Genomic DNA, 21,018 nt, shown 5'->3' with positions numbered 1-21,018 from the left:
CATTTCCAGCACAAATCCAGGTTTTCTCACCCTCCACCCCCCCCCCACAAATTCACTCTCCTGCTGGTGCTAGCCCATCCAAAGTGACAACTCTTTACATAATCAAGTCGGGCTATTTCCTGCATAGATCAAGGTTTTCTCACATCCCCCCCACCCCCATACACACACAAACTCACTCTCCTGCTGGTAATAGCTCATCTAAACTGACCATTCTCCAGGTTTAAATCCAAGTTAAACCAGAACATCTGGGGGCGGGGGGTAGGAAAAAACAAGAGGACACAGGCTACCTTGCATAATGACTTAGCCACTCCCAGTCTCTATTTAAGCCTAAATTAATAGTATCCAATTTGCAAATGAATTCCAATTCAGCAGTTTCTCGCTGGAGTCTGGATTTGAAGTTTTTTTGTTTTAAGATAGCGACCTTCATGTCTGTGATTGCGTGACCAGAGAGATTGAAGTGTTCTCCGACTGGTTTATGAATGTTATAATTCTTGACATCTGATTTGTGTCCATTTATTCTTTTACGTAGAGACTGTCCAGTTTGACCAATGTACATGGCAGAGGGGCATTGCTGGCACATGATGGCATAGATCACATTGGTGGATGTGCAGGTGAACGAGCCTCTGATAGTGTGGCTGATGTTATTAGGCCCTGTGATGGTGTCCCCTGAATAGATATGTGGGCACAATTGGCAACGGGCTTTGTTGCAAGGATAAGTTCCTGGGTTAGTGGTTCTGTTGTGTGGTATGTGGTTGTTGGTGAGTATTTGCTTCAGGTTGCGGGGCTGTCTGTAGGCAAGGACTGGCCTGTCTCCCAAGACTTGTGAGAGTGTTGGGTCATCCTTTAGGATAGGTTGTAGATCCTTAATAATGCATTGGAGGGGTTTTAGTTGGGGGCTGAAGGTGACGGCTAGTGGCGTTGTTATTTTCTTTGTTAGGCCTGTCCTGTAGTAGGTAACTTCTGGGAACTCTTCTGGCTCTATCAATCTGTTTCTTTACTTCTGCAGGTGGGTATTGTAGTTGTAAGAAAGCTTGACAGAGATCTTGTAGGTGTTTGTCTCTGTCTGAGGGGTTGGAGCAAATGCGGTTGTATCGCAGAGCTTGGCTGTAGACGATGGATCGTGTGGTGTGGTCAGGGTGAAAGCTGGAGGCATGCAGGTAGGAATAGCGGTCAGTAGGTTTACGGTATAGGGTGGTGTTTATGTGGCCATTGTTTATTAGCACTGTAGTGTCCAGGAAGTGGATCTCTTGTGTGGACTGGACCAGGCTGAGGTTGGTGGTGGGATGGAAATTGTTGAAATCATGGTGGAATTCCTCAAGGGCTTCTTTTCCATGGGTCCAGATGATGAAGATGTCATCAATATAGCGCAAGTAGAGTAGGGGCTTTAGGGGACGAGAGCTGAGGAAGCGTTGTTCTAAATCAGCCATAAAAATGTTGGCATACTGTGGGGCCATGCGGGTACCCATAGCAGTGCCGCTGATCTGAAGGTATACATTGTCCCCAAATGTGAAATAGTTATGGGTAAGGACAAAGTCACAAAGTTCAGCCACCAGGTTAGCCGTGACATTATCGGGGATAGTGTTCTTGACGGCTTGTAGTCCATCTTTGTGTGGAATGTTGGTGTAGAGGGCTTCTACATCCATAGTAGCCAGGATGGTGTTATCAGGAAGATCACCGATGGATTGAAGTTTCCTCAGGAAGTTTCCTCAGGAAGCGTACTACCAGCACTCCCAGCTACCTTCGAGACACCACTGACTTCCTGAGGAAACTTCAATCCATCGGTGATCTTCCTGATAACACCATCCTGGCTACTATGGATGTAGAAGCCCTCTACACCAACATTCCACACAAAGATGGACTACAAGCCGTCAAGAACACTATCCCCGATAATGTCACGGCTAACCTGGTGGCTGAACTTTGTGACTTTGTCCTTACCCATAACTATTTCACATTTGGGGACAATGTATACCTTCAGATCAGCGGCACTGCTATGGGTACCCGCATGGCCCCACAGTATGCCAACATTTTTATGGCTGATTTAGAACAACGCTTCCTCAGCTCTCGTCCCCTAAAGCCCCTACTCTACTTGCGCTATATTGATGACATCTTCATCATCTGGACCCATGGAAAAGAAGCCCTTGAGGAATTCCACCATGATTTCAACAATTTCCATCCCACCACCAACCTCAGCCTGGTCCAGTCCACACAAGAGATCCACTTCCTGGACACTACAGTGCTAATAAACAATGGCCACATAAACACCACCCTATACCGTAAACCTACTGACCGCTATTCCTACCTGCATGCCTCCAGCTTTCACCCTGACCACACCACACGATCCATCGTCTACAGCCAAGCTCTGCGATACAACCGCATTTGCTCCAACCCCTCAGACAGAGACAAACACCTACAAGATCTCTGTCAAGCTTTCTTACAACTACAATACCCACCTGCAGAAGTAAAGAAACAGATTGATAGAGCCAGAAGAGTTCCCAGAAGTTACCTACTACAGGACAGGCCTAACAAAGAAAATAACAGAACGCCACTAGCCGTCACCTTCAGCCCCCAACTAAAACCCCTCCAATGCATTATTAAGGATCTACAACCTATCCTAAAGGATGACCCAACACTCTCACAAGTCTTGGGAGACAGGCCAGTCCTTGCCTACAGACAGCCCCGCAACCTGAAGCAAATACTCACCAACAACCACATACCACACAACAGAACCACTAACCCAGGAACTTATCCTTGCAACAAAGCCCGTTGCCAATTGTGCCCACATATCTATTCAGGGGACACCATCACAGGGCCTAATAACATCAGCCACACTATCAGAGGCTCGTTCACCTGCACATCCACCAATGTGATCTATGCCATCATGTGCCAGCAATGCCCCTCTGCCATGTACATTGGTCAAACTGGACAGTCTCTACGTAAAAGAATAAATGGACACAAATCAGATGTCAAGAATTATAACATTCATAAACCAGTCGGAGAACACTTCAATCTCTCTGGTCACGCAATCACAGACATGAAGGTCGCTATCTTAAAACAAAAAAACTTCAAATCCAGACTCCAGCGAGAAACTGCTGAATTGGAATTCATTTGCAAATTGGATACTATTAATTTAGGCTTAAATAGAGACTGGGAGTGGCTAAGTCATTATGCAAGGTAGCCTGTGTCCTCTTGTTTTTTCCTACCCCCCCCCCCCAGATGTTCTGGTTTAACTTGGATTTAAACCTGGAGAATGGTCAGTTTAGATGAGCTATTACCAGCAGGAGAGTGAGTTTGTGTGTGTATGGGGGTGGGGGGGATGTGAGAAAACCTTGATCTATGCAGGAAATAGCCCGACTTGATTATGTAAAGAGTTGTCACTTTGGATGGGCTAGCACCAGCAGGAGAGTGAATTTGTGGGGGGGGGTGGAGGGTGAGAAAACCTGGATTTGTGCTGGAAATGGCCCACCTGTTGATCACTTTAGATAAGCTATTACCAGCAGGACAGTGGGGTGGGAGGAGGTATTGTTTCATGATTTCTGTGTGTATATAAAGTCTGCTGCAGTTTCCACGGTAAACATCTGATGAAGTGAGCTGTAGCTCACGAAAGCTCATGCTCAAATAAATTGGTTAGTCTCTAAGGTGCCACAAGTACTCCTTTTCATTAAGCATAATAATATTTTTAAAATATCTCACAAACAATGAATTAAGAACTGAAGAGTCCATATGCATTTTAAAAACCAGATCTGCATTACTAGTAATGTGATATTTAAGTCTGATAGGAAGAAACTGAAGCATATGTTTAGACAACGACTTGCTGTCTGATCAAAAATTCTTTACCTTTTACTGGGGTTGGCTGGAGCTCTTCAGGAAAATTGAATGGATGGGAAGAGAAAAGAGTATTGAAATCAATGAAAAGGAACTGAGGTGTCTCTATTTTCCTTTAATTTTGAGACATGAAAATATGTATATATATACTTGACTGTTCACTCTGAAGTGTACTATTTTATAACGTGATTTTTTAAAATTTTAAATTGTATGCAAGTACTAAAAAGTGGGTTTTTTAAAATGTGTCATTGTAAATAGATATCCTACATACTTTAGGACTTTGTAACAGCTGTCTCAATTAGAGCTTTCTCTGTGTTATGCAGGTAGAATATTTGTTGCTGTGGTTTGAAGGAAAATCTTTAGGGGGAAAATTTTATCCTTTTATCTTTTCAGTTTATACACTCCCATTTTGCCCTTTTCATAAAGATATTTCAAAACCCAGTTGTTACTTATCCATGAAACAGTGCCTTTGGTATTCTCATATATAGTTCAAAGGGAGGCTCGAACACACATGCTGAGTATGCATTTGTGCTAAAAGATCTTTGCTCTCACAGGAAGCCATATTATTACAACATATACAGAAAATTCTCGGATAAGGATCCAATCCTGTACCCCCTGAAGTCCATGGGAGTTGAGTTTAGCTATTGGCTTCTGTATAGGCGATTAGGGTAGGAGTCTGAATGCGCCTTAATGGTAAAACACTTTGTGTAGGTTGGAATGGTGAATCTATTAATGAAGTCAAATTAGAATAATAGAAATCATAGATGGAAAGCTCTATTCGTTTATGTACGTTTCCCTGCCAGAGCAAAATTTCTTCTTGTGTCACATTCACAAGTATCTTAGTCAGTCTACTTCTCAGTAAGGTTTAGTCTACACTGCAAAGTTTTTTCCAGAATAGCTGTGCTGGCTAGGTGTGTGGGAAAAAGTCATACCACTGGCCAACATAGCTATGCCAGCAAAAACCCTGGTGCCGATGCAACTATACAGACATAAGAGTGCTTTTGTTGGCTTAGATCAGTGGTCTCCAAACTGTGGGGCATGCCCCCCTAACTGGGCTTGGAGGAACATTTTGGGGGGGGGTGCACTGGGCCCTGGGCCAGCTCCCACGAAGGGTAGAGAAAGAGGACCAATGAGCTCTGCTCTCTCCCCGCCCAGCTCCAGCCACAGCTCCGCTCTGCCCCCTGCTTCATCCCCAGCCCAGTTCCAGCCACAGCTCTGCCCTGGACCCTGTTCTGCCCCCAGCCCAGCTTGGGCCCCAGTCACAGCTCCATTCTGCGCTCCATCCCCACCAGCCCAGCTCTTTCCTCATTTCCTCTCCACCCCCAGGCCAGCTCCACCTCTCGTCCCAGCTCCTCCCGCATCCCCAGTTCTGTCCCCAGCTCTGTAGTCAGCCCAAGCTCCTCTGCTGAGCCAGCTGTGCAGTAATTGAATGGGGACATGGACTGATTCCACTACTGGTAACGACAGGAAAAGTTTGAGCACCATTGGCTTAGATAATAATGTTTGGGGAGGTGGTTTAGCTATACAGACAGAACTCCTTCTGTGGGCTTTCGCTGCATCTCCACTAGAAGGCTCTTTTAGTTGGTGTGGCTATAGCAGTGTAGCTATTCTTTCAAAGACTCCGTAGTCTAGACAAGCTGTGACTCTTACGACCAGGATTCTACCTTAGGATACCATTACGTAGTTGAATCAAATTTATTGTTAAAAATGTTGCTTATGTTCAGTGTATATTTTCTTTTGCTCATGTTCATCACCTTTTCTTCACATATTTCTCATGGGACTACAATAAACACCTCCCTTGTTTTACTCTTAAAACCAATCAGATATTTGAAGTTTGTCAAATCACCTCAAGTTTTTTCACACAAGCTATGTATATTTAGGTACATTGTGGTTTTTGTTTTTTCTTGGTCACTCCTCTTGAATCCTTTCATTCTTTTTATTCTGTTCTCAATTCTCTCCAGTTTGTCAAAATCCTATATCAGGGCATTCAAAAGTATATACAATATTCCAAATATGGTGAAATAAAGACTATGGAATCTGGCCTCATCCAATATGCAAGTAAGGAGATCGCAGATGAGAGACCTTCAGTGCAATGAGGTCTCGGGGATAGAGCACTGAACCAGGACTTGGGAGACCTAAGTTCTTCCACTGGCCTGGTGGGCTACTCTGGACAAGTCACTTCACCTTTCTGTGTTTCAGGTCAGAATAAAGATAGTGACCACCTTGTAAAGGGCTTTGAGATCTACCAATAAAATATGCTACCTAAGAAATAGGTATTATTTCTAAAGGGCCCTGCTTCATTAAGGACTATAAAATATGTTGCTTTATTATAATTTTTCTATTTGTTCTTGAATATGCAAGAAAATTATTACTCATACATGGAAAGAAGACCCGACACTCACCGTGTCTACAGCTCTAGTTGTTAAAAATTGAGGATGATTTTTCAAAAGCATGCACCATAGCTCGATCAAATTTAAAACCAATTTACCCTCAAAGGTTCTTCTCAGCAACAGTCAAATTTCCTTCCACAGCTGTTTCAAAAATAGTCATGAGAGATTTTTTTTTATACTTAGAGAAGTGTTCTGTTTATTTGTTCTCTCTCTCTTGCTCAGAAATGGTTAAGCAAATTTTGATTAAACAACAAAAAGGTCACCTTTGTGTGGAAATCAAACATAAAAAAATTCAGCATGAGGGGTAAAAGCTTTAGCAGGTGATGTGTGACTGCACATACAAGAAGAAGACGGTGTATGTTGAATTGCAACATTTTTGCTCAATGAAAGTGCTCGCTTCCACTGTAGGGTGCTAGACTGGGCCTCAGAAGACCAGGGTTCAATTCCTGCCTCTGCCCTGATCTGCTGGGTGACTGTTCGCAAGTCACAATCCTCCCTGTGCTTCAGTTTCCACATCTGTAAAATGGGAATAATGATACTTCCCTCCTTTGTAAAGCCTTTTGAGATCTACTGATGAAAATCAGTAGACAAAAGATAGGTGGTAGTTAATAGTATTTATTATTATAGATGAAAGAAGCTGCACAGAATGCAACTCTGGGTCTGTTGTTTATTTGCGAAGCTGTCCACACAGTGAACATCAAAACAGGGGCAGTGAGAGGCCTGAACTGATGGCACTGATAAATAAATCTGTCTCTCTTTAGGATCAATTGGTTTATCAATTCCAGAGAACAGATCTTTTGATTAGGAACATGTAGGGTCAGGTTTGACAGTATCCCCTATTTAGGACTACACGTCTGCTGCATTTTGAAATTAACATTTTTAGCTAGGTAGATTATCTGAATCCATCTCGGAGAGTGGGGAAGCAAAAAGGGGTGTTAGATTAGCTCATGTCACTTGCAGTCTGTGCTATGTGGGGAGTGGGGGAGGAACTGAAGCCAGATGGTACAGCCCACAAACTGGGTGAGGCCAGCCAGGGAAGGAGTGTGGCCTGAAAGATGTGCTGGTTCAGTACATCTCCTTGGTGACCTCTTGTTGGGGTCTTATTGAACCTGACCATAATAAATTAAGGCTGTCCTCCTCATGTGTTGGCAGTACAGCATCCTGGCGTACTCAGGTGTGAATGCTCCACCTGGCATGGTTGTCCATGGAGAAACAAAAGGGAATATGATTTGCACCCCCTATCTCTGTAGGAATGAATCAAGGCCATTCTCCTTAGACGATTATACACTGTATGCAAACCTTGGCAATTACATTCTATTTCCTGAATGGTTTTGAACATACTGCAGAATTAATGCTTGTTAGAGCAGGAGAGCATAAGTTTGAAAGATCAGCTGTATATGTGAATATTGGGCTAAACATTTCATTTTTACTTATGATATACAGACTAGATCTGCTTGGGAGGTAGCAGACCATGTCCCAAGTTAACCGGTTAGTTTTAAGTGAAAAAAGAAATGATTTGGGAGAAGTCTGTTTCTGTGATTATTCCCAGTCCAAATTATACATGATCCAAAAGCCAGAACTGTTCACTATGCTCATTCTTCACACCACAGTTCAAAAGGGAGAACTTACATCTTAAGAAATATGATTTTAGGCAACAAATGGAGGGGGGAGTCATGAAAATTTAGTTAAATGTAAATGTGTTAAATGATACATGAACTAGTCAGGTTTCCATGATTTATCAGTTTTAAACTTTGAAGACTCTGGTTAGCTTGTATTTTTAAAACTAATGAGTTTATCACAGCCAGTGGGAAAAATGGTTAAAGTCTATCAGCTGTAAATTGGTACAAAGCACTAAAAGGGACATTAACCTCTAATCAGATTCTAACAGTTCATTAAACCTGCCTTTTCTGAATCGCTCTTTGTCAGTTTTTTTCACCCCCTTCTGCTTGTGCCTCCTGCACAAGAAAGTCTCTTCCCCTTTTCATTTGGGTTAGACCTCCTTAGGGATGTGAAGTAGGGATCATCTCATCCTTCTTTATCTACAAACTAAACAGCCTAAGGGATGCTTTATTATGCTATATTCCTGATCTTGCTGTAAAACTCAAAACTGTGCTTCTTATAAATCATGAAAGGGAAGGGACTTCCTAGCTAGTGGAATAAAAGCATTAGAGAGCTTGGAATGCCATGCTGGCTGCCTTTGCTGCTCCACCCTAAACCACATCCAAACCACTGAAGTTTAGTGACGCCCTAGCACATGAGATCAATTCCTGATAAGTAAACAATACACCACCCTTGCTGGGAAGAGGAATTTTAAGTCTGGAACAATTTCACTGAGTTATTTTGTTGGTATGGTAGTCCCTTCCCCTCAACCCCTGATAAAAATCAAGGTATCCAAATAAAAGAAATTAAATTAAAGCATTATATTTTTAATTTTCTTTGCTTTCATTGTATCCAGTATTTTTAAGCTTGCCACGCTATGGAGAGAGATTTTACTAGGGAACAGCTGAACAACTTAGCTTGCCTTTTAAAAGTCAGTTATTTTGTCTGAAACTGTAATTTATTGTAGTATCTAAGATTATTATTAAAAGTTTAGAGGAAGTTTTGTTCAGCTTGTTGACTTTGGTGCTGTCATAAATATAAAGGGAAGGGTAACCACCATTCTGTATACAGTGCTATAAAATCCCTCCTGGCCAGAGGCAAAATCCTTTCACCTGTAAAGGGTTAAGAAGCTAAGATAACCTCGCTGGCACCTGACCCAAAATGACCAATGAGGGGACAAGATACTTTCAAATCTGGAGGGGGTGGAACAAAGGGTTTGTCTGTCTGTCTGTGATGCTTTTGCTGGGAACATATCAGGAATGTAGCCTTACAACTCCTGTTAAATTAGTAAGTAATCTAGCTAGAAATGCGTTAGATTTCCTTTTATTTACTAGCTGCTAAATAAGCTGTGCTGGATGGAATGTATATTCCTGTTTTTGTGTCTTTTTGTAACTTAAGGTTTTGCCTAGAGGGATTCTCTATGTTTTGAATCTGATTACCCTGTAAGGTATTTACCATCCTGTTTTTAGAGAGGTAATTCTTTTACCTTTTCTTTACTTAAAATTCTTCTTTTAAGAACCTGATTGATTTTTCATTATTCTTAAGATCCAAGGGTTTGGGTAGGTGTTCACTTGTACAAATTGGTGAGGATTCTTATCAAGCCTTCCCCAGGAAAGGGGGTGTAGGGCTTGGGGGGATATTTTGGTGGAAGACGTCTCCAAGTGGGCTCTTTCCCTGTTCTTTGTTTAAAACACTTGGTGGTGGTAGCATAGGGTTCAAGGACAAGGCAAAGTTTGTACCTTGGGGAAGTTTTTAACCTAAGCTGGTAAGAATAAGCTTAGGGGGTCTTTCGTGCAGGTCCACACATCTGTACCCTAGAGTTCAGAGTGGGGAAGGAACGTTGATATGGTGGCAGAGCAGTGGGATCATTCTGAACCAGAGATCATTTTGAATCAGAAGCACAGCAGGATTTTAAAGGGTTTTGTAAAAGGGGATTGCAGCTGAAGATTCTGTCTCTCTGCCTGTGGGACTGAGCAGCAGGCATAACAAAAGGATTTTTCTGTATGCTGAGAACAGCTATCAGAGAAAAAGGTATCAGGTTTACACCTGAGAGTTAGTTAAAAACAGAGAAGTTAGGATGACAGACTGCACTGTTCAACAGAAGCTGGAATTAGCCAGATTTGACACTGAGGAAAAACAAAAGGAACATGAAAGATGGGTAGAACTCAGACAGATGGAGATGGATGCACAAGTAGCCAAAGAAAAAGAAATGGAGGCTGCCCACAGGAGAGAAATGGAGGCAAAGGAAAAAGAGAGGAAGCATGCACTAGAGATGAAGAAGGCAAAGGCTCAGCAGAATATACCGAATAACCCTAACAATCCTTCCCCAACAATCCACAAATGGGAGCGACTATGTTCACAGTATGAGGAATCCAAGGATATTGCTGAGTATTTTCTCACCTTTGAGAGACTGTGCACAGTCCATCAAATTCCTGAAGCTCACAAGATGACCACATTGCTCGCAAAATTGACTGGAAGAGCTCTGGACATATTCAATAAGATGCCTATTGAGGAGGCTTCTGACTATGGTAAACTTAAGAATTTGGTTCTAAACAATTTCAAGTTACACCTGAAACTTATAGAGTAAAATTTAGAGCCGTTAAGAGAGGGCCTTGACTAAGTAATGTGGCTTATGTAAACCAGATGAAGGATCTGTTAGATAAATGGGTCAAAGGAAGTGGTGTAACTAGTTTTGAAGGAATGTGTGATTTGATGATACAGGAGCAATTCCTGAACAAGTCCAAGGAGGAAATAAAACAGTGTTTTGGGGATAAGAAAATGGACTCAGCAGAAAGTCTTTTTTCTTATGGTGATCAATACGAGCAGTCCCAGACCGCCAGAGAGGCGGGGCAAACTGGAACAAAATGGGTGGAAGGAGGAGAGAGGAACAGCCCTGGTCTCATTTGGAGCGGATACCAGAAGGGACACCCTCAGACCACACCCTACTACCGAGGGCAGCCCAAGGCCCCACTACACCCCAAGGAACACTCCAGACACCTTATCGTCCCGCCACACCATTTTCCAGCAACCCACCTCGCCCCAGTGACCCGTCAGCTGGACGATGTTTTAAATGTAACGAGCTGGGGCATGTGAAGGCCAACTGCCCCAAGAACCCCAACAGATTACAGTTCATTGCACTGGAATCACACCAGAGGTCCTCAGGCCCAGATACCTCCCAGATACTCTCAGAGTGGAGGGAAACTGTGAGTGTGGGCGGGAAGAAGGTCATCATGTGGAGGGACACGGGACAAGAAGTGTCGGCTATCCATGCTTCCTTAGTGGACCCCAATTGAATTGACCCAGAGATCCAAGTGACTATTCAACCCTTCAAGTCAAACTCTTTTGACTTGCCTACAGCCAAGTTGCTGGTCCAGTACAAGGGCTGGTCAGGAATGTGGACTTTTGCAGCCTATGATGATTATCCCATCCCCATGCTGCTGGGGGAAGACTTGGCCAATCATGTGAAGCTAGCCAAGAGGGTGGAAATGGTCACCTGCAGCCAGGCTAAGGAAACTGTCACACCTAGCTGTATTCCGAGGACCCGGTCAGAGGTGATGGAACCAGACCACATGCCAATGTCTGCAACAGCAGTAGTGGATCCAGTCACAGAGACCCAGACAGAGCCAGTCTCAGAACCTGCACCGGTGGAACAAGCAGCACCAGAAACATTGCCAGCATTGAATCCAGTACTTGCAACCCCAACAACAGAGGGCCCCACTGAACCAGCACGGGCAGCAGCCGATAACCCTACACAAGAGGCTCAGCCGGAACCTGAACCCCAAAATAGTGCACCAGTGGAAAGCGGTTCACAGTCAATGGAAACAGCCCCATCACCAGCATCACTTCCAGAGGGACCAAGCCCAGGTCCACAATCCAATGAGGAACTGATGTCTCCAGCATCAAGTGAACAGTTCCAGACCGAACAGGAAGCACATGAAAGCCTCCAGAGAGCTTGGACGGCAGCAAGGAGCAACCCACCGCCTCTCAGCTCTTCTAATCGATCCGGGTTTGTTGTAGAAAGAGGACTTTTATACAAGGAAACTTTCTGGTGGACACCAGGTAGACTGGCATCCTCAGAGACAGTTGGTAGTTCCAACTAAGTCCTGGGTAAAGCTATTAAGCTTAGCCCACGATCATCCTAGTGGCCATGCGGGGGTGAACAGGACCAAAGACCATTTGGGGAGGTCATTCCACTGGGAGGGAACGGGCAAGGATGTTTCTACCTATGTCCGGTCTTGTGAGGTATGCCAAAAAGTGGGAAAACCCCAAGACCAGGTCAAAGCCCCTCTCCAGCCACTCCCCATCATTGAAGTTCCATTTCAGCGAGTAGCTGTAGATATTCTGGATCCTTTTCCGAAAAAGACACCCAGAGGGAAGCAGTACATACTGACTTTCATGGATTTTGCCACCCGATGGCCGGAAGCAGTAGCTCTAAGCAACACCAGGGCTAAAAGTGTGTGCCAGGCACTAGGAGACATTTTTGCCAGGGTAGGTTGACCCTCTGACATGCTCACAGATGCAGGAACTAATTTCCTGGCAGGAACTATGGAAAGTCTTTGGGAAGCTCATGGGGTGAACCACTTGGTTGCCACCCCTTACCATCATCAAACAAATGGCCTGGAGAAGTTTAATGGAACTTTGGGGGCCATGATACATAAATTTGTAAATGAGCACTCCAATGATTGAGACCTAGTGTTGCAGCAGTTACTCTTTGTCTACAGAGCTGTACCATATCCTAGTTTAGGGTTTTCACCATTTGAACTTGTATATGGCCGTGAGGTTAAGGGGCCATTACAGTTGATGAAGCAGCTATGGGAGGGGTTTATACCTTCTCCAGGAGCTAACATTCTGGACTTTGTAACCAACCTACAAAACACCCTCTGAATCTCTTTAGCCCTTGCTAATGAAAACCTACAGGATTCTCAAAAAGAGCAAAAAGCCTGGTATGGTAAACATGCCAGAGAGCGTTCCTTCAAAGTAGGGGACCAGGTCATGGTCTTAAAGGCGCTCCAGGCCCATATAATGGAAGCGTCGTGGGAAGGGCCATTCACGGTCCAAGAGCGCCTGGGAGCTGTTAAGTATCTCATAGCATTCCCCACCTCCAACCAAAAGCCTAAGGTGTACCATATTAGTTTCCTAAGCCCTTTTATTCCAGAGAATTAAAGGTTTGTCAGTTTACAGCCCAGGGAGGAAATGATGCTGAGTGGCCTGAAGGTGTTTACTACGAAGGGAAAAGTGATGGTGGCGTAGAAGAGGTAAACATCTCCATGACCCTTGGGCGTATGCAGCGACAGCAGATCAAGGAGTTGTGCACTAGCTACACGTCAACATTCTCAGCCACCCCGGGACTGACTGAACGGGCATACTACTCCATTGACACAGGTAATGTTCACCCAATTACAGCCCGACCTTACGGGGTGTCTCCTCAAGCTAAAACTGCTGTAGAACGGGAGATCCTGGATATGTTACAGATGCGTGTAATCCACTCCTCCGGGAGTGCCTGTACATCTCCAGTGGTTCTAGTTCCCAAACCAGATGGGGAGATGCGTTTTTTTGTGGACTACCGTAAGCTAAATGCTGTAACTCACCCAAACAACTATCCAATGCCATGCACAGATGAACTATTGGAGAAACTGGGTCGGTCCCAGTTCATCTCTACCTTGGACTTAACCAAGGGGTACTGGCAGGTACCGCTAGATGAATCCGCCAAGGAAAGGTCAGCCTTCACCACACATGTCGGGCTGTATGAATTTAATGTACTCCCTTTTGGGCTGCGGAATGCACCCGCCACCTTCCAAAGACTTGTAGATGGTCTCCTAGGGGGATTAGGAGAATATATAGTCTCCTACCTTAACGATGTGGCCATATTTTCAGATTCCTGAGCAGAACACCTGGAACATCTAAAAAAAGTCTTTGAGCGCATAAAGGAGGCAGGACTATCTATTAAGGCTAAGAAGTGTCAAATAGGCCTAAACAGAGTGACTTACCTTGGACACCAGGTGGGTCAAGGAACTATCAACCCCCTACAGGCCAAAGTGGATGCTATCTAAAAGTAGCCTGTCCCAAAGTCAAAGAAACAGGTCCAATCCTTCTTCGGCTTGGACAGATATTACAGACGATTTGTACCGCAATACAGCCAAATCGCCGCCCCACTGATAGACCTAACCAAAAAGAAACAGCCAAATGCCGTTCAGTGGACCGAAGAGTGTCAGAAGGCCTTTAACCAGCTTAAAGCTACACTCAAGTCTGACCCTGTGCTAAGGGCCCTAGACTTTGACAAACCGTTCCTAGTAATCACAGATGCATCCGAGTGTGGTGTGGGAGCAGTCTTAATGCAGGAAGGACCGGATCAAGAGTTCCATCCTGTCAGCTTCTTGCTGAGAAACACGTCTGAGAAGGAAAGCCACTGGTCAATCAGTGAAAAGGAATGTTATGCCATTGTCTAGGCTCTGGAAAAGCTATGCCCATACGTTTGGGGATGGCGTTTCCACCTGCAAACCGACCATGCTGCGCTACAGTGGCTTCATACCGCCAAGGGAAATAACAAAAAACGTATTCGGTGGAGTTTAGCTCTCCAAGATTTTCATTTCGACATCCAACACATCTCAGGAGCTTCTAACAAAGTGGCTGATTCACTCTCCCGTGAAAGTTTCCCAGAATCAACCGGTTAAAATTGTCCTTGAGATGTGGAAAATATTGTTAGTCTTTATACAGTCAGTAGTATATTTAGAGATGCATGTATCTTATTAACTCTGTTTTCTCCTAGAGCTCCAGGAAGAAATCACAGCCAGTATTTCACCCTATCTGTGATTTTGGGGGCGTGTCATAAATATAAACGGAAGGGTAACCACCTTTCTGCATACAGTCTGGAGTGGGGGGAAACAAAGGGTTTGACTGTCTGTGTGATGCTTTTGCAGGGAGCAGATGAGGAATGCAGCCTTACAACTCCTGTTAAGTTAGTAAGTAATCTAGCTAGAAATGTGTTAGATTTCCTTTTGTTTAATGGCTGCTAAATAAGCTGTGCTGGATGGAATGTATATTCCTGTTTTTGTGTCTTTTTGTAACTTAAGGTTTTGCCTAGAGGGATTCTCTATGTTTTGAATCTGATTACCCTGTAAGGTATTTACCGTCCTGTTTTTACAGAGGTGATTCTTTTACTTTTTCTTTAATTAAAATTCTTCTTTTAAGAACCTGATTGATTTTTTATTATTCTTAAGATCCAAGGGTTTGGGTCTGTGTTCACCTTTACCAATTGGTGAGGATTCTTATCAAACCTTCCCCAGGAAAGGGGGTGTAGGGCTTGGGGGGATATTTTGGTGGAAGACGTCTCCAAGTGGGCTCTTTCCCTGTTCTTTGTTTAAAACGCTTGGTGGTGGCAGCATAGGGTTCAAGGACAAGGCAAAGTTTGTACCTTGGGGAAGTTTTTAACCTAAGCTGGTAAGAATAAGCTTAGGGAGTCTTTCATGGAGGCCCCCACATCTGTACCCTAGAGTTCAGAGTGGGGAAGGGACATTGACAGGTACACATGGCAGCATTTTATGTATAATCAATTTCAGTGCCCCCCCCCACCCTTTTTCTGCAAGCTGCTACACACAGAGCCCCACTTAAGACAGTATGGCCCTAAATGGGCAAATTGGTCTGCCCTTGGGGAGTACCTTGAGAACTGAGATGTTAGTTTTCCTGTTTTCAGGCTTGTACACATTACCACTTATGTCGAGTAGCTTATGTCATTGAGGGGTATGAATAAGCCACCCCCCCCAAGCGATGATGATGTAAGTTATACTGACCTTAGCACCAGTGTGGACAGCGCTATGTCAGAGACGGAGCTTCGCATAATGACATAGCTGCTGCCTTTTGCCGAGGTGGTTTTATTATGCCGGCAGGAGAGCTGTCCCGTCAGCACAGAGCACTTCACCAGATAGTCTGAGTTTTCCTCTTTTACTGTGAGTTATTTATGCAGCAACAGGGGAGGTAGAAATGTTTTTAAGACCTGACTACTAGTATTCTCATGAAAACTGAGACTCTTGGGCAGGTGTAGTCCTTAAAATGCTTTTAAAGATATTTTCCTGTTTTTTATTTTTTGCTTTTTTTTAATTGACCAAATTCCATGCTCATAAGTGATCTCTTAAGATCAGTTTCCTAGTCAGGTCCATTTCCCAAAAAACTTCACAAAGGTAATCATGTGATCAAAGTAGCTGTGCCTTTCTGGAGTTGTCGACACTCCCGCCCATCCTGGAGGGACACTGTACTTGGGTTAGCACCAATTTTCACACCTTTCAATTTGTAAAATGAAAAGAAATTGTGTGAAGAAATATAGTAGTGAACACATGCTTTCAAAATAAATAAATGCACTGGAGAGTATTATACTGATGTGCTGCCTGCCGAATAATATAAGGAAGACTTCCCATTAGCTTGTCGTTACTGAGGAGGAAGACTAGTGGTTACAGTAGGGGTGTGGATTCATGACTTAAGGATTCTGTTCCAGAGTCTGTCCCTTATTTGTTGGGTTACCTTGAGAAGTCACTTTTCACCTATGTGTGCCTTTGTTGGCCACTTGGTAAAATAGTTGTAGCAATATTTATATTTCTGTAGCTAAGATGGATTGTACCTAACCCTCAGTGATATAGAAGAGGATGGAAGAATTGCCTTCATCCACCCCATTGTATTCATTGGTACAGCTTTTTTTACCCACTGCTTTTTTTACCCACTGGCCAGTGTAGTGCCTATTTGTAAAAGTAGTTGAGATACCCATTTGAAAAGTGCAGAGTATTACTCGTGAAGTTTTGTCCCTGAACTTAACGTTGCTGTCCTGTCACTCCAAAGAACACCATTATTTTATTTTGTTACCTTGTTTTCATGCTAAGCTATTTTTAATGTATTTGGGAATACAGTTACTCAGTTATTTGTGGACTCCCCCTCTCCTCCCATCAGATCATAGAATCATAGAATATCAGGGTTGGAAGGGACCTCAGGAGGTCATCTAGTCCAACCCCCTGCTCGAAGCAGGACCAATCCCCAATTTTTGCCCCAGATCCCTAAATGGCCCCCTCAAGGATTGAACTCACAACCCTGGGTTTAGCAGGCCAATGCTCAAACCACTGAGCTATCCCTCCCACCCAAATCTAGGGCTTGTCTACACATGAAGTTATTCTGAAATAGCTATTCAGAAATTGCTCTTCCTGAATAATTGCTCTTCCGTGTGTGGACACAAGGCTGCCAATTCTAACCCTAAAGTTTTCAATATTAGCAAAGAGGAAGTGTGTGTGTGTGTGTGTATTAATATATATATAATATATATATATATATGTAGTAATTATTTGAGTTACTAAAGTGCCTAGGACAGGGATTTCCAAATTTGTCTCACGGCTTCTTCAGGGTAAGCCCCTAGCGGGCCGCAAGACGCTCTGTTTACCTGAGCGTCCGCAGGTATGGCCGCTCGCAGCTCTCATTGGCTGGGAACGGTGAACTGCAGCCACTGGGAGCTGCGAGCAGCCTTACCTGCGGATATGCAGGTAAACAAAGCATCTCGCGGCCCGCCAGGGACTTACCCTGAACAAGCCACAAACCAAGTTTGGGAACCCCTGGCCTAGGAGATCTAGTTAATGACCAGCGCCCCATTATGCTTGGTGCTGTATAAACACAGAACAAAAAGAGGGTCCTTGGAATGTATAAGACAAGAGACAACAGATGGGTACAGGCAGACGGGTGGGGAGTACAAGCAAACAATGAGACAGTATTGGTCAGTATGATAGGCAGTAGTCTCAGCCCAACAGCCTTACTATTATCAAATTTTTTTGTAGGCATCATCGCAAAAGAGAGTTTTGAGGAGGTTTTTGAAGCTGAATAATGAGTTAGTTTTGTGGATATTTATGGGGAGTTCCTCTCAAGCATGTGGGACAGCATGGGATAAAGCACAAAGGTGCTTGTTTGAAAATGTAACAAGTGGGTGAGGGAGGCTGGCATGAGTAGTGGATTGGAGGTGGTCATTGATAGTTTAGCAGTGAATGAGAGATGATACATATATATCTGCTTCAAATGAAGAAATCAGAAAATTATTACCTGCTGTACCACAGAGATTTAGTTTCTTTACATATAGGTAATTGATAGGAGAGTTGACAGTATTTTAAATATAATTAACAAGTTGATGGTAACTATGTACCAAATAACATTAATTCCCAAACTTTTGTGGGATTTAGCAAATTGATGGTCCAGCATTCTCATTTTAATAAACTTATAGCAAAAACCAGCTAACTGGTACTGCATCAGCAGCATTGTAGGTGAACTGAGCCAAACATTTTTTTCATTTAAGTTGACCTTTGATTCTCTTTTTATCCCCTTCCTTAGGACATCAACGCCTTTGAGAACAGAATGTTAATGCTGGATGGGATGCCGGCAGTCAGAGTCAAAACAGAATTGTTGGAATCTGAACAAGGGGTAAGTAGGGGTTTCCAGACAAATCCCCCCTTTCTTCTTCAGTGTCTTGGTAATTGTTTCCAGACTTTCCAGTTGACAGCTTCTCCCCTGCATGGTGTGCTCTTCTCTCTGTTGTCTTCCTGAGGCTAGTTCTCTGTCAACTGCCAAACTCATCCACTGGGAGTGGAGAGCAATCTGTACTCTAAGAAGATATATTGAAAGTTTTTGGAACTATGTGGATCCTTATTTGGGTTTAGCTTGACACTGATGATGGTGATAGGATACTGTCTTATTATGGCAGTCCTTATATGAGTATCCAGTAGCACTGAGGAGTGCAAAAGGATTCAAATATTGCAAAACAACATAACCTTCTGTAGACAGATGCCCTCATTAGGCAGCAGATATAATAGAAGGGGTAATTTTGTTGATTTAGAGATGACTGTTAGCTGCTAACACTTCAGCCTGTGTTTTTCCAGCTCTTCTCCCAATGGCTTCATTTAGATTTTGAACAATATGGGGGAGACGACTGAGCTTTATGGGGCCCACTTTGAAGGATTTTGAAGTGGAAGAACAGTTGCCTAAAATGTCCTCCCAGCTTCATTCTGAGAGGAAAGACCCCATTTAAGGGAATTCTGATTCATCTGTGCAACTTCTTAAAGGTGATACAGGAGCACCCTCAGCACACATAAGGAGATGGCATAATGCAATAAAGTATGGAGCGTGAGAAGGCAACCAAACTGGGCGCTTTTTATAAACCATAGTGCTGAAAAGACTGATCCTTTAGTGGTAATCTTTCTAATATCTTCTGGTGGGTTGGCATGAAACTCATGTATACCATGAACCTTTCTTAATACTGACGAGAAAGAAAATATAGTAAAATGTGTTTTAATAGAGAAAAGCAAATAGTTATGCAAAGTACCGCATGCCCCCTAAATAAAAAAGGTTCCATACTTTACTAAAGTGTGACTGGATACCGGGAGACCTACTTGGGGTCTTAGAAACTAGAAGGAAATTAACAATTTATTTGATTTCCTAATTTCCTTGGTTCTTTTATAAATAAGGTTTTATGGACTTCTGTATGTTCAGAAAATGATGTCATTGCTCTTTTTCCAGTGATTGAGGCTTTGGACAAAGACCACAATTTAGTTTGGAAGTTTATGTGCTTCACTGCTAATTGAGGCAGGAAAGTAGTGTCTAGTCAGAAGAATAAAGCACCTTTATGAATCTTTAAGGGGCAATCAATAAGTAGGCCATGAAAGTGATGATTTAGGCTGAATAGTAGGAAAAACATACTGAGTGGAATCTGTTACACAGTGAAATAGTTTTAATTAATTAATTTCTATTGCGATAGTGTCCAGAGGCCCCAGTCAGGATCAGGGCACCATTGTGTTAGATGCTGTAGAAACACATAGAAAGACATGGTCTCTACCCCAAAGAGTTTACCATCTAAGTCACCTAAAAGAATGGTGGAAATTCCATCACTCTGTTGAAAACTAGATTAGACTAGACACACCACTGAAAACTGTACCAATAAAAAACAATCCTGCATTGCTGGTGAGTGGAAATAATGAAAGGAAGCGTATTAATATAATTAACTGAAATTAAAACTGGTGGGAAAAGGGGTGGTACAAGTATGAACTATGGATGAATAGAAGTTGAAGGAATGGGAGGATTTGAAGAAGGCAGAGCTGGGGGGGAGGAGGAGGGCTTTAAATTTAAACTGCAACGGAGTCACTAGAGTTTTCCAATCTGCTTTGGGTTTTGAAGGATAGGTTCCAGACGTAGTCAGAAGATTGTTGGTTTTTTTTTTAAACAACAACAAGATTTGTGAATTACTGCATGAATCAAATAATGGTGTCTGACTACTGGTTGGCATAAAAGGCTGTAATCATATTTGTTGAAGATATTGCTTGCCATAGACTTGCACAAAACAAATCTGAAAATTTCTCCCCCAGTATACCAGCTGCAATGATAATACAGATTACCTGAGCACATAAGACTCTCAAAATTAGCATGGAAAATTCTGGTGATGTATTATTTTCTGTGCCTTCTGATAGTTGTGTGTTGGAAAATGTATCATATTTGAATCAGTTAAGATGCACCCAATTTTAGTTGCCACTCCTATCTTGACTTCAGTTCCACTTTTGGAAGTAGGTTTTTGTGGGGTCTTGTCTTCATTGCAGTGTTAACTCGAGTTGTTTACATGTGAATTAATTCCTCTTGAGTTACCATAGTTCACATGAGTGGTCACACTGCAAAACAACACTCAAGCTGCACAGAATGATTGTGTTAGCCTCACAGAGTTGCGTATCCCCACTGTATTACTAACTCTAGCAACACTTGAAGTCAACCTACCCCAGCCCTCTCCAACAGGCCAGCTTACTTGAGTTTAAAGCACTATTTAACTTGAGTTAAATGTGTGGATGGGAGTTAGGTTAAGGACAACACTTGAGTGATATCTCGAGCTAACACTGCAATGAAGACAAGACCTGGGAGATGGAGATCACTAGACAAATATGGAATAGAGGAGTTGCAAGGGGAATGGATTTTCTATTTGCTTTGAAAAAATGTGAAGCAGTTGCTCTCTGAAAAGCTTTACTGATTTAGTGTAAATTTATAATTTTTGGAAAGCATTAGCATTAGCGAGAGTGGATACTTATTTTTCCAGTGAAATGCTATCCTTAATTTTGCATGGGAGATTTAGTGCAGACTATTGTCTGAGGTCTCAAGAAGACAGTGCTGTTTTAATGACTTTATCATAAGTGAAGAAAAGGCATTACATAAAAGCTACTGC

At 43.0% G+C, this 21,018-nt stretch overlaps 1 protein-coding gene across 12 annotated transcripts in view; it reads left to right on the top strand.

The window, feature by feature from the left end:
* The window catches only part of KLF12 (KLF transcription factor 12), a 370,074-nt gene that overhangs the window by 154,619 nt on the left and 194,437 nt on the right, over window positions 1–21,018 (top strand). For 11 of the 12 annotated variants that reach the window (XM_073346757.1, XM_073346748.1, XM_073346728.1 and 8 more), the window contains one exon: window positions 18,156–18,245. In XM_073346757.1, coding sequence (XP_073202858.1) covers window positions 18,156–18,245 — 90 coding nt within the window. Of the gene's footprint in view, window positions 1–18,155; window positions 18,246–21,018 lie in introns of those variants that run through there. The other variant, XM_073346814.1, reaches the window with a different exon arrangement.

The sequence above is a fragment of the Lepidochelys kempii genome, chromosome 1 (genome assembly GCF_965140265.1).
Source record: "Lepidochelys kempii isolate rLepKem1 chromosome 1, rLepKem1.hap2, whole genome shotgun sequence".
Lineage (NCBI taxonomy): Eukaryota > Metazoa > Chordata > Testudines > Cheloniidae > Lepidochelys > Lepidochelys kempii.
Note: the sequence above shows the minus strand (reverse complement) of the source record. Positions and strands in the feature narration are given on the sequence as shown.